Genomic DNA, 13,331 nt, shown 5'->3' on the forward strand with positions numbered 1-13,331 from the left:
CCAGCAGTTCTGCTCCTTCCAAAATCACAGCCTGGGCTCCAGCATGGATGCGATCCTCTTCCATTGGGGCAGTTCTCTCCTATACGCCTTTCCACCGATACCGCTCATTCACAAGGTGCTGCTCAATATCCGCAGGGATCGAGCTCAGGTCATACTGATAGCACCGGCCTGGCCCCATCAGCACTGGTACACATCCCTCCTAGACGTGTCTGTGGGAGCCCCGATTACCTTGCTGCTCTCCCCGGCCCTTCTCACGCAAAATCACAGACGTCTCCAGCACCCAACCCTTCAGTTGCTCCACCTCACTGTGTGGAAGCTACATGGTTAAATCTGTTGGAGCTTTCCTGCTCAGAACAGGTTAGACAGGTCCTCCTTGGCAGTAGGAAACCCTCTATGAGAGCCTTCTATGAGGAAACCTTGCCAAGTGGAAGAGATTTTCAATCTGGTCGGCGCAGCATCATTCACCCCCGATGCTAGGTTCAGTGCCGGACATTCTGGACTACCTCCTCCATCTGAAGCAGGAGGGTCTCTCATTGTCTTTTATACTAGTGCATTTACCCACCATCTCAGCCTTCCACCAGGGCATGCAGGGCCGCTTGGTATTTGCTAATCCTATGGTCAGCCGATTCCTAAAGGGGCTCAACAGGTTATATCCTCATGTCCGTCAGCTGGTCACTGCCTGGGACCTCAACGTGGTCCTTTCTAGGCTCATGGGGCCTCCCTTTGAGCCTTTGGCAACATGCTCCCTGCTCTACTCTCTGGATGTTCACAGGGCACTGGCCTTTAAATCGAGAGAATTAAACCATTCAGAAAATTGAAAATCAGTCATTTGTGGCAGTGGTGGACAGGATGAAAGGTCAGCCAGTTTCATCCCAGTGCATCTCATCACAGATAGTATCCTGTATCCGTGTGTGCTATGACCTGCCAGTGTACCCGCACCTTCGATTGCTATGCACTCTACCAGGGCGCAGGCTTCATTTACAATGTTCCTGACACAGGTGCCCATCCAGGAAATCTGCATAAAGCACATACACACTTTCACTGTGCTTTATGCAATTACCCAGCAGGCCAGAGTTGATATGGCCTTCAGATGAGCAGTACTCCAATCAGTGGACAACTCCGACCCCACCTCCTGAACCTTGGGAGTCACCTGATTGGAATGGACACGAACAAGTACTTGACGAAAAAATGGTTACTCACTTCTCGTAACGGTTGTTCTTTGAGATTATAGAATATCAGGGTTGGAAAGGACCTCAGGAGGTTATCTAGTCCAACCCCCTACTCAAAGCAGGACCAATCCCCAGACAGATTTTTACCCCAGATCCCTAAATGGCCCCCTCAAGGATTGAACTCACAACCCTGAGTTTAGCAGGCCAATGCTCAAACCACTGAGCTCTCTGTCCCCCGGAGATGTGGTGTTCATGTTCATTCCAATACCCACCCTCCTACTCTTCAGTCGGAGTAGCCGGCAAGAAGGAACTGAAGGGGTGGCAGGTCGGTAGGGCTCTATATTGAGCACCATGAAGGTGCAACTCCAGGGGGTGCCCAGGCCAACATGACGCTGCTAGGGGAAAAATCTTCCAGCCACCATGCACGTATGCGTGCACACATACCTGATTGGAATGGACATGAACAACACATCTCAAAGAACAACAGTTACGAGATGTGAGTAACTATTTTGTTCTGCCACCTTTACTTATGTTGATTAGTACCTTATTTAGCTATTAGGCTAGTTGATGAAGTAATGTGCTGCTCAGTTTCAGTCAGGATGGCAGATTCTGGATATAAGTAAATAAATGATACACTTCTGTCATGTCTTTCCATTTGGTCTCATAAGTTAGAAAGAGCCTGTGATGACAGCTCAGTTTAAGTAGAAGCAGCATTTTCCTCTGAAATGAGAGAGAGCTGAATAAGTAAGAAAATATTCCAAGGATGAAAGATCAAAAGAGGAGATAATAAGAGAGGCATTCTAAGTGTTCAATTTCTGTCTCCACTTTGTAATAGAGTATAACCAGATACTTTTTTCTCCTAAGAGGTCCTTAGCATCTCTTATGGAACCTGGAGTATATGTCTGTTTCCCATTTTAAGTAATTTCCTGTCCCCCCTACTCCAGTCACCATCCTCCAGATTAAGGAGGACTAGATCCAGCTCACTTGGAGCCAATTAGAAAAGCAGTTTCCCAAGTGACTACAACAGCATCAAATGAAAGAACCAAGGCACTCACCCGGATTAAGCATGCTTCTTTGGCAGCATTCCCAATCCATATTTGCCTGAAGAGTGAGAGTCCTGCATGAATAATTGTGAGCTGCTTCCTCACTCTTCACTCTGACTCCTTTTGAGAGCATCATGGTGACTAATTTGCTCATTTTTCTCCAAGCTGTTACATATGTTCTTCAGCTTGGCGATTGGCAATTGTGTAGGGAATTTGCTTTTCTGAATATTAAAATGTGAACTATTCATGTTCTAAAACCTAAATCACAGTAGATTTAGGATCATTATTTAAAGATTAAATATTTAATAGCTTCTAAGACAAACATTTATAAATCCATAGATCTTCAGTATTTCACACATTTTCTCATTTGCTGTTGCATCTAAAGTGATCATCACTAACAGGTCTCCATTTCCTAACAACTACCACACTCCAGTTGCTTCCCAGGGTGGATAAAATCATAATTAATTTTTTTTTTAGTATTTAAATCTATTTAACTTTAAATCAGATTTCTATTTACACCTTTTTTTTATTTTTTTACTTCTTTTTATGTTGTCTTAATTGCCAAATTGGATATTTTGTAATTTTTTTAATTGTTTCTGAATTATTAGAATTTCAGATTTTTACAGATTTTTTTTTTCCTATGAAGAATTTTCACACTTAAAATGCACGTGTGCTGAAGAAAACATGTCCAGGGCTGTATTGACATCCTTACTCTGAGAACACCACAAACTCAAGCACAAAATTGATAAGCAAATAGCCCATTCTTTGTTTTCACCCACACTCTTTTGATATATCAAACAAGTCAAGACAGCTGAAATCATTCAGTTAAGTTACACTCCTCCATGGGGCTGTGCTCCTACATCACTTAAGATTAAATCCAATAGGGATTTAATCGCTGCCTCACTCAGCATTGCAGTGCTTATCTTTCACGCACCTAGCCACCCAGTGGAATCCACAAGTTATGCACGTAGGCTCCCAGTACAATGCATGGGGAGGAATGGGTGCTTAAGAATGGATCCACAAAAGCCAGCAAACTGAGCAGGGAGCTGTCTAAATGAGCCAATTGCAGATGCTGAGGAGAGGGTTGAGGCCTAAGCCTTGCCACTGTCAAGGAGTTAGGCAAGTCTGGGCTCGAGGGAAGTGCCAGTCTCCATTTGGGATTCACAGCCATGAATCCTCTGCTGAAATTGGCCACCTAAGCTGTTTCTTGGAAGAAAGGTGGTGGTGCACATCTAACTCTGTGCAAAATGGCATGAGGGGGGCAGTGCTAGGAGGAAGAGGAGGTAAGGAAAGGGACATAGCCTCCCTTATAGGCTTTATAGTTAGTGAGAGACTGCTGTTGATATCCCAACCCCATGCCCGATGTGGTGAAGGTATTTGAACTTGGGGTTCTTACCTCTCAGGTGAGTACCCTAACCACTAGACTATAGAGTTAGTCTTACTCTCTGTGGCCTAATGCATATTTAACTAATTATTTATATACAGTGGAACAGCATCAGCAGAGACAGAGTAGTGGGCCTTAGGCCCTGATCCTGCAAATACTTAATTTTGATGCTACCGTCAGTAGCATCAAATGATACCAAAAGGACTGCCCACACTAGTAAAATTAAGCATGTGCATAAGTGTTTGCAGGGATAGGGGCTTAGGTGCTTTTGAAATATACATTTTAAAATCCTAACTTTAAGCTCTTATATTTGCAAATATTGGACTGTATATATATTACAGAATTCACGGTCACTTTGTTTTATTGAAAGTCTACGTAAATTTTCATTGTTAACCATGAAGCAGTTTTGTTTTGATGTGACAAAGATTTTTATGCCACAAAGATATTTTTTTTTAGCAAAAATACAATTTTACACCTGGCTTTGCAAACCCTGATGCACATAATTACCGGTAACTTTGACTTCAGCATATCTACTCATGTTGTTAATGGGACTATTCATGTGAGGAAAATGATATCTCTGTTTTAATGTTTGTAGGATCAGGATCTTAATTCTCAGTATTTTGAGTTATCATATAGCAGTTGTGTAAATTCAAATAAGGGATTCTACCAGCAGTTGCACTGCCTTTAATAAAATAAAATAAACCCTGCAATTTTTATGTCATTGTAAATTTTAATCTAAATTTGTAATGCCACAGATTTTCAAATTAATTTTGCAAGGGCGCAACCTGATTTAAATCAACGATTAAAAATAAAATCAAGTGATTTAAATTGCCTTGATTTAAACTGCTCCACCCTGTTGCTCCCTATTCTGAGGTAAGGGTAGAATTTCCAGTCTCTGGGAAACCATAGAATGATAACTATTAGTAAGTGCTGACACTAATGGCAACAGTTGTGTGAATAAATTTATCAAAATAAAGGATTCTTTAAAGCTTTTGATGTAAGAATATTAATCTGATTATTTAATCAGAAATCAGTTAAAACCTTTAATGAAGGTTAGATTCTGTATGGGTTAACCACTGTCTTCTATAAAAAATAGAATTCCTTCCAGAAAACAAGAAAATTATACACAGATTTTCCTTACCCTTCTAATGTCTAGGCAAATATTTAAGAATTAACTGTGCTAAAATAGAGGACAGAGCCAATGTGTCTTTATGGAATGGGAATATTAACAAGAAGTTGTGGAAACTGAGACTATGAATGTACGATTTCTCATCATATAAGCTGTTTCTCTCTGCTAGGAACACCAGGCAAGGTTAAAGGGGCAAGAAAAGTGGGGGTATATTTCAGTACATGAAGGCTTTGCATGGTGTAATTTTGAGTAAGAGCATGGGAAGTAAAGAGACAAGAAATTTTTTTTCCCTTCCTCCATTTTATGAACTAGAGAGAGCACATTGCTATTAAGCAGGATAACATCCTGGTAATTTCTAGTGGTATGTCCTCATGTATCTATAAACTTCTATATGGGCGGCAATATACTTCCTAGACTTCCTGGTTGCAGCCACGTTCTGCAGAACCAGTGAGTCCTGTGCAAAATCTATAGATGGTAAGGCAGTTTAGTTCAATTATCAATCAGTACCAAAAGCTGGTTCTGTTTCCCCACACACTATAAGAATGCTGTGCTCTATTTTACTTTATGTTGTTAGTGATTACAATAGAACCTCAGAGTTATGAACGCCTCAGAAATGGAGGTTATTCATAACTCTGAAATGTTCTTACCTCTGAACAAACATTATGGTGGCTGTTTCAAAAGTTTACAACTGAACATTGACTTAATGCAACTTTGAAACTTTACTATACAGAACTAAAATGCTGCTTTAACCATCTTAATTTAAATGAAACAAACAGAACCAGTTTCCTTACCTTTTCAAATCTTTTTTTAAACGTTCCCTTTATTTTTTAGTACTTTACGTTTAACACAGTACCGTACTTTGGTGAGTGGTGGTTTGTGGTTTTCTTTCTTTCTTTCTTTCTTTCTTTCTTTATTTATTTTTGGTCTTTGCTGCTGCCTCATTGGGTACTTCAGGTTCCAAATGAGGTGTGTGGTTGACTGGTCAGTTTGTAACGACTGCAGTGGTTGTATCTCTGAGAAATGCAGGCATAACATAAGAGATTTCATTATTAATTAGATACATCATATTTTATTGCTTTTACTTCTTTTGTAACAAACACAGTAATCAGACAGGATTATCCTGCCCTCCCCGCAGAAAGGAAAGCAAGCCATAAAACCCTCTGTGGTGCAAAAACAGGTTATACCAATACCTATTACATAGAAATACAGTACTTTGAATATAATGTAAATCAAGAAACATTCCAGATTTAAGTAGTAATAGCTAGGATTAATTTATCGTAAATTAAATTCAAATACCATATACACAGATTTTTTTTGTAATTATGATTATTTGTCTTGTCCTGTGTTGATGCTTGAGATCCTGAATTATCTGTTTTGAATTCAACATTATCCTATTAAAGTAGCTAATTGAGCAACTCACAGTTCCAGTGACAGGAAACTGTTTTATGTTATAATTATTTTCTACTAAATGGTACGAATAGGTAATATACTATGACAACACAATATCATGTCTCATTTTTGTTTTACTTTTTACTTTTTTAAAATAATAAAGCAGTACTTTTGAAGACTTTTAATTTGTTTTATAATCCCATTCATAATTTTAGTTTTCCCTTTCATTGCTGCAGCATTTTGCTATATAAATGCTATCCATGATGGAATGATGAAAGCAAAAGCTTAATGTAATACTGCAGTATAAGAAACAGTATTTTCTTCAGTTTCAGAAATGTTGTGGGCAAAAAGTTTATGGTGATGCTGCTTGCTTGCAATTTTTAAATTAATTATTTTTACAAAAATTTGAAATAGGCACCTATACCACATTATATATAAATATTAATATCTTAGAGGCAATATTCCAGATACTCAGATTGTATATAAATAGTAAATTAGGAAATAACTGGTTCAGTTATGTTGTTAAAAGTTATCATAGTAGCTTGCCTTACACCCTGTCGTTAAGTTCTTTATATCTTATCTCAAATACAGCAAAGTTACTTTTCCCAGCTATAGAAAAACAATATATTTACATAGGTTTGGGGTATCCCTTACATCTTCATAAAATCAAGATTCTACTGAACATACCCTAGACACAGAATTAAAATAACATTCTACTCTCTGAGCAACTCACACTTTTATGTGAATCCAGATGTTGACAATTAAATAGCCTAATATTGTAACTTAATTGCATCTGTTAAAAACATAACTATCCTTCAATACCTGTCACCATAGTTTGTCTGAATATAATTTGCTTGCTACTTCTGCTTTCACACATGCAATTTTTTAAAAATTGCCTTTAATTGGAATAATGCCTCTAACTCTTCTGTTGGCAGAAGAGGTATAGAAAGTTTCTCTTAATGATACAAGTCCACATACATTCATTAATATTAGTTCCATACAACTGACTTTTTGTTGTACTACATGTGCTTACATCATTCCCTACATACATTTATCTATGTATCAATGCAGCCATTACTGATGTTGTATACTACAGGGTAATAACATTGTAATAAACCAGAGAATGATGTGATGAAAACTACTTTGATTTAGTTTGATACTCAGACTTGTCTCAGGTTAACTATACAGTACATCTCCATGCTTTTTTTAAATTATCAGGATGCAGACTTTGATTAGTTTGGACAATTTATCTTGCAATAATGGGGAACACCAAATTCAGACATTTCTTTATATTACAGTTTCATTTAGTACTACTGTAATTGTGTTAGCTGTTCTAAATATATATATATATATTTATTTTTTTATATATCTATATAAGAAATATATTTATACATATATATCTGTATGTTGACAGGGCATGTATGAGCACCAGAGTAACAAGTAGTTTCAAAATGCACAGGAAAACACACGTGCATTAGTAACACAGAATGTAAAATTATGACTATTGAAATTATATTAACATGCTTTTTTTTTTCTTTCTGAAATTTCAGAAATCTGAAAGGTATTGTTGAAAAAGTGTAATATATGTTTACGTGTCAATGATTGCAGGATATGAAAAAAATTTAAATTAAGAATGGTCAATTCATATTTTTCTATTTGTGCAAATCTTTCTGTGTGGCTTCTTTTGGTTTGGTCATAGTGCTGGAAAAAACAGATGTTCCATTCACAATATAATCTGTATTATAGTCAGAGTGGGAGAATAATTTAAATAATTAAAACACTCTTTTAATATTATTGAAGCTTAATTTCAGTTTTTTACGTTGTTTATCTTAGTGGCCAAATTACATGTGTGCATGCCCAATATAAAGTGTTTCCACTGGGGGAAATTGTGCTGTTTCTAATTTTCTGACCTCATTTACAGTATTAAGGCAAATTGACATACTGTCTTCTATAAAATAGAGAGGCCAGTGGTAATTCTAATCCATTATAAATCTTTTGTCACATAAATCAGAACTATTTAGCTTCATCAGCCTGATGTTCAAGAAATAGCAGAAAACCTAAAGTAAAAAATTATATATTTATTTTTTTCCTTTTATATTATAAAAACTTTTTTTAATGGCTCCACCCAGAAAAAAAAACCAAAACAACAACAACAACAACAAAAACTTTTTTAAAATACCAGATTTTTCTGGAGAACAATTTTATCCTGATGGTTGGCAACCTGAAAGAATCTACCATCAGGATCTTCAGTGTTATGGTTAAAGAGCCTGGCATGATGAAAGCTGCTATCATCTTTTGGTTCCTAAATGATCCTGAAGCGCACTGTGTAATTTTTACTGATACAAAATGTAATAGGAGAAAAATATAGTAAGAAAACAATAACAAATGATCAATCTCAAATGGACTTCATATCAGAAAGGCCACTCAGTAAAAATCCAGAGTTTGGTTTAAAAAAAAAAATTCCTTACTATTTTTACTCCAAACATTTTATAATTCCGTGTGATAACTCAAATAGCATGCCCTATGGTTTACAGATATAAAGATGCATCATTTGTACACTTGTGGAGTGCTGCCTGTGTTCGGGGGAGGGGGATGTATCTTTGGCCACATATACCAATGTTTGTTATTCCTTGCACATAGTGTTGCATGCTTAATATTAATTACAATTCAAAATAAATATACTGATAAAAATAAAATCTATATTCTGGCCTTTCATTTGCAGAAATTAAATATTTACAGCTCATCTGAAGGTAGTACAATTGGTATAAATTACCTTGGAGAAGAAAAAGCAGATTTTGAATCTGACGACGCACTGGAACCAAAGGCCTGTTTTACAGAAGGTATGGAAAGAAACATTTTGGTTTATCAATTCCCATTTGTTCAGGCTGCTATAGTTATATAGTCCAGGCTTAAATTAGGCTAGATGACAAGGGGTTGTAGACCCGAACCCCAAAATAAAGAGGGTTCTGTGGTGGGCTGTCTGCTGGTAATAGGATATTCTAAAAGCATAAGCAACCTAAGGCCCTGACCCTACAATAACTTATACCTATACTTAAATTTACCCATTGTTAACAGTCACATTGAACTCAATCGGAGTGTTCCTGGTATATAAAGTTAAGCATATGCACAGTCTTTCCAGGATCAAGGCCTAAGACTTTAAATTTTGTAATGAATAAGAGATCCAATCCTGCAAACTCTCAATCACGTAAGTAGTGCCTTTGATGTCAACTGGAGTACTCTCATGAGTAAAAACTGCAAGATTAAGCCTCTCAGCCTGCTTTCCTGCAAAGAAGCCTGGCCACACACTCATCTCCTGCACTGAGTCCCATTGACTCTAATGGAACTCTGCATGGGTGTATCCTTTTGCAGGATTGGGCCTTAATGAAATCTCACAATGCATAATAATTTTGTATGTTATCTTACAATATTTTACCATCTTTTTTATTTCTGATTAGTATATTTTGGTACTAAATTTTAATCTTTAATTTATGACTAAAAGCTTTTTTAGCACTCTTTAGACATATTTTCATTCATGTTGGGTCAATATGAAACTTGTTAAAAGTCCTGCCCGGTCGTCTCAATCCATTAATAACATTTCAAAAATAAAATAAAAGGAAATGTTTAAAATGGCGCTGGTTATTCTTTTATGACATGCTAATTACAGTTATCTAAATTATGCCCATTTTATAAAAAACTAGTTTTACCAAAAAATGTAGATTTAAAATATCAGAGAGGGGGGAGTGATTGAGGCAAAGGAAGTTAAGTCCATAAACTTTAAAGGACCGAATTAGGAAAATCTGAACATTCAGAAATTTTGAGATGTCAAAAGGTGATATTTTGGAATTTCATTTGTATAGCACCATAAATGTACACACTGCTTAACAATGTGCAAAATCTGATGATAAAAATATGGAGTTCTTATATAGAGCTTTTATCATTAGAGCTCAAAGGACTTTATAAAAGTTACTATCATTATCCTCATTTTTACAAACCCAAAGGGCAAAATCCATAAACCCTCGTCCTAGTTTTCCAAAAAGTTTGAAAGTTCGATGTAAGTTTTCACCATTTCACTTTGGACAATTTTTGCACTTCTATTTTTCTACAAAATTCAAATGTTTCATAATAACTTTGAAGCTTTTAAATTAGAACTTCAAATCCACATTTGGCTCCGATTAGGTCCCTTGTGACTTAGAAATGTTCTCACTTTCATGTGAAAATGAACCCATTTTCAAGAAGAAAAAATTACAAACAAATATTTTTGCAACTCAGGACCATTTTCAAATTCTTAATGAAATGCAAAAAAAACTAAATTTTTGAGTATTTCACATTTTATTACAAATACGTTTTAACTAAATGCATGATGTGCATTGCTGTCAAGGATGTGACCAACTTTTAGTTAACTAGGCATTTTGAATAACTCAAGATGAGATTATTGGAGCTATAAAGTATATGTGCTTGGTCATTTCAGTAAAAGTTGCGGGAGTATGTAGTATTTTTATGGGAACTGATGAAATACAATATAGTCTGTGTAGGGCCCTACCAAATTTACAGCCATGAAAAATGCGTCATGGACAGGGCCGCTTGTGGGGGAGGGGCAAGTGGGGCAATTCGCCCGGGCCCCGCAGGGGCCCCACGAGTTGCTCCGGGTTTTTGGCTGCACTTCGGCAGCGGACCCTTCACTCGCTCCGGGTCTTCAGCGGCGGGTCCTTCAGTGCAGCGGAAGACTCGGAGCAAGTGAAAGATCCGCCCCTGAAGTGCTGCTGAAGCCTCGGAGCACTGCCCGGTGACTCCAAGTGCTGCAAGCAGCGGGGGGAGCCGCGATCAGCGGCACTTAGGCTGCTCTACCACCGCCGCCGCTTCATTCTTAGGTGGCAATTCAGCAGCGGGTCCTTCCCTCTGAGGTAGCTGCTACTGAATTGCCGCCAAAGAACTGGCCCTGCCCCAGGCCCCTTGAATCCGCTGGGCAGCCCTGGTTATGGATTGTGAAATCTGGTCTTTTGTGTGCTTTTCCTCTATACTATACATATTTCATGGGAGAGACCAGCATTTCTCTCACTGGGGGTTCTCACCCAAAAGGGAGTTGCAGGGAGGTTTCAAAGTTATTGTAGTATAGGTTGTGGTATTTGCATCCTTACTACTTTGCTGCCTTCAGAGCTGGGTGGCCAGAGAGTCGCGGTTGTTAGCTGAGAGCCAGGCCTTCTCAGAGGTCCAGAGAGGCCCAGGCCACTTCCGGCTTTTGATGCCCAGCGATAATAAAATTAAAAAATGATGACACACGAAAACAAAATTAAGGCACCAAAAAAAGAGACACATAATTTGAATTTTTTTTATTTAACAAATGCTTTTCTAGCCTTTTTCTGTGGAAATGCACTAATTATTGAGAAAAAAATCTAGCTTTCGTGCAATGTCACAGTTGATATTAAGCATGGTGAGCCCATTCAAACGCTCTTGTCCCATAGTTGAATAGTAATAGTTCTTTACCTGCTTCAACACGTTGAAGGTGCGTTCATCTGAAGCCACTGATGCAGGAATACTGACAAAAATATGTAATTCAAGTGTCTAAATGTGAGGTCCCCTTTGAGTTTGAGGCCCAGGCCAAATGGCCCTCCTGCCCTTCCCTCCCCCGCCCGATTGGCCCTGCTGTGCCTAGCTCTGAAGGCAGCAAGACCATACCATACCATGCCACCCTTACTTCTGCGCTGCTGTCTTCAGAGCTGGGCAGCTAGAGAGGGTCAGCTGCTGACTTAGGGCCCTGCTCTGAAGGCAGCAGTGCCAAAGAAAGGGTGGCAATACCCTACCATGCCATCCTTACCTCAGCACTGTTGCTGGCAGTGGTTCTGCCTTCAGAGCTGGGTTCCCGGCCAGCAGCCACCTGTCTCTGGCCATTCAGCTCTGAAGGCAGCGCCGCCATCAGCAGCAGTGCAGAAGTAAAGATAACAATACTGCAACCCACCCCATAATAACCTTGTGACCCCCACCACACATACACACAACTCCTTTTAGGACCAGGATCCCTACAATTACTATACCATGAAATTTCAGATTTAAATATCTAAAATCATGAAATGTATGATTTTTAAAATCATATGACCATGAAATTGATCAAAATGGACTGTGAATTTGGTAGGGCTCTATCTCTGTGTAACAGATCATCATGGGAACTAATGACACTCCAGGGAGAGGTAGGATTTTACCTCTGAGGTCATTAAAATAGTTTAAGATACTTTGTTTGATTAATCTCTTAAAAAGAATGGGAAGAGCGCTAGTGGGCATGAAAGCTCTTGGGCTCTGCTAGAATATGAAATTTGCACAACTAAATCCTCCAGGCCTAATAATGAAAACAGAGCTTTCCCAGGTGGAAGTGGACTATACAGATCAGTGGTTCCCAAACTTTTTATTAAGGTAACCCCCCAACTGCGTTTTGTCGTCTTTTGCAACCCATTCAGGGTCCAAACTGGGTAGGCAAAAATCATAGGCGTTGTGACCCCATGCAGGGACCCTAAGCTCAGAGCAGGAAGCTGGCCCACTATCCAACTCCACACACACACTCACTCACTCCGCGGCCTCCTCTCCACACCAGCCCTATGATCTAGAACCTTTCTGCGACCTCGTCAGGAGCACCACCTGGGAAATAATACCATAGATGGTTCTTACAAACCTATATTTCATGAAAAGTTTTACTTTTGTTCTAATCAGAATATTTATTGTTTTTCATCATATTTATTAGGGAAATTAGTATATTTTCCCAAACTTGTCTTGTAAGACAATATAAACCAGTAAGACGATATAAATCAATAAAAACTATATACAGATTAAATAATTATCATAGTTGTAAATTGTACATTTAATACACCCTATTTGTTAAATCCAATGTTCGAAAGGCCCCCTGAGTTACGGAGTAAAGCCCTGAGTGGTACTAGGTTGCATCTGCAGTACTTACTTGGGTGCTTGCCAGCCTGGGGGACCGGGTAGGAAGTCTTTTAGGCTCCTCGGGACATCTAGCAAGCTACTTCCACAACTGAAGTATTTTTCCCCTACTCTGCTGTGGCAGTATGGTTCCCAGGCCAGGATGAATAACATGCTATCTCCCCTCTGCGTAAACAGCCAGAGGAACTACCACACGTGCACCATTAGGACAGAAGGAAAGGGAGAGAAGGAACTGCAGGACTTTCCCAGGACAGGGTGCCAATGGCTTACAAGGAACTTACTAATATTAG

At 38.6% G+C, this 13,331-nt stretch overlaps 1 protein-coding gene across 11 annotated transcripts in view; it reads left to right on the forward strand.

Annotated features, from left to right (window-relative positions):
• The window catches only part of LOC120374780 (sodium channel protein type 2 subunit alpha-like), a 243,300-nt gene that overhangs the window by 126,928 nt on the left and 103,041 nt on the right, over positions 1 to 13,331 (forward strand). For all 11 annotated transcript variants that reach the window (XR_005586242.1, XR_005586239.1, XR_005586240.1 and 8 more), the window contains one exon: positions 8,837 to 8,954. Coding sequence is in view for 7 of the 11 variants with exons in the window: in XM_039495004.1 (XP_039350938.1) it covers positions 8,837 to 8,954 (118 nt within the window). In the remaining 4 variants the exon portion in view is untranslated. The remainder of the gene's footprint in view (positions 1 to 8,836; positions 8,955 to 13,331) is intronic.

Source organism: Mauremys reevesii, linkage group 11, assembly GCF_016161935.1.
Source record: "Mauremys reevesii isolate NIE-2019 linkage group 11, ASM1616193v1, whole genome shotgun sequence".
Classification (NCBI taxonomy): Eukaryota; Metazoa; Chordata; order Testudines; family Geoemydidae; genus Mauremys; species Mauremys reevesii.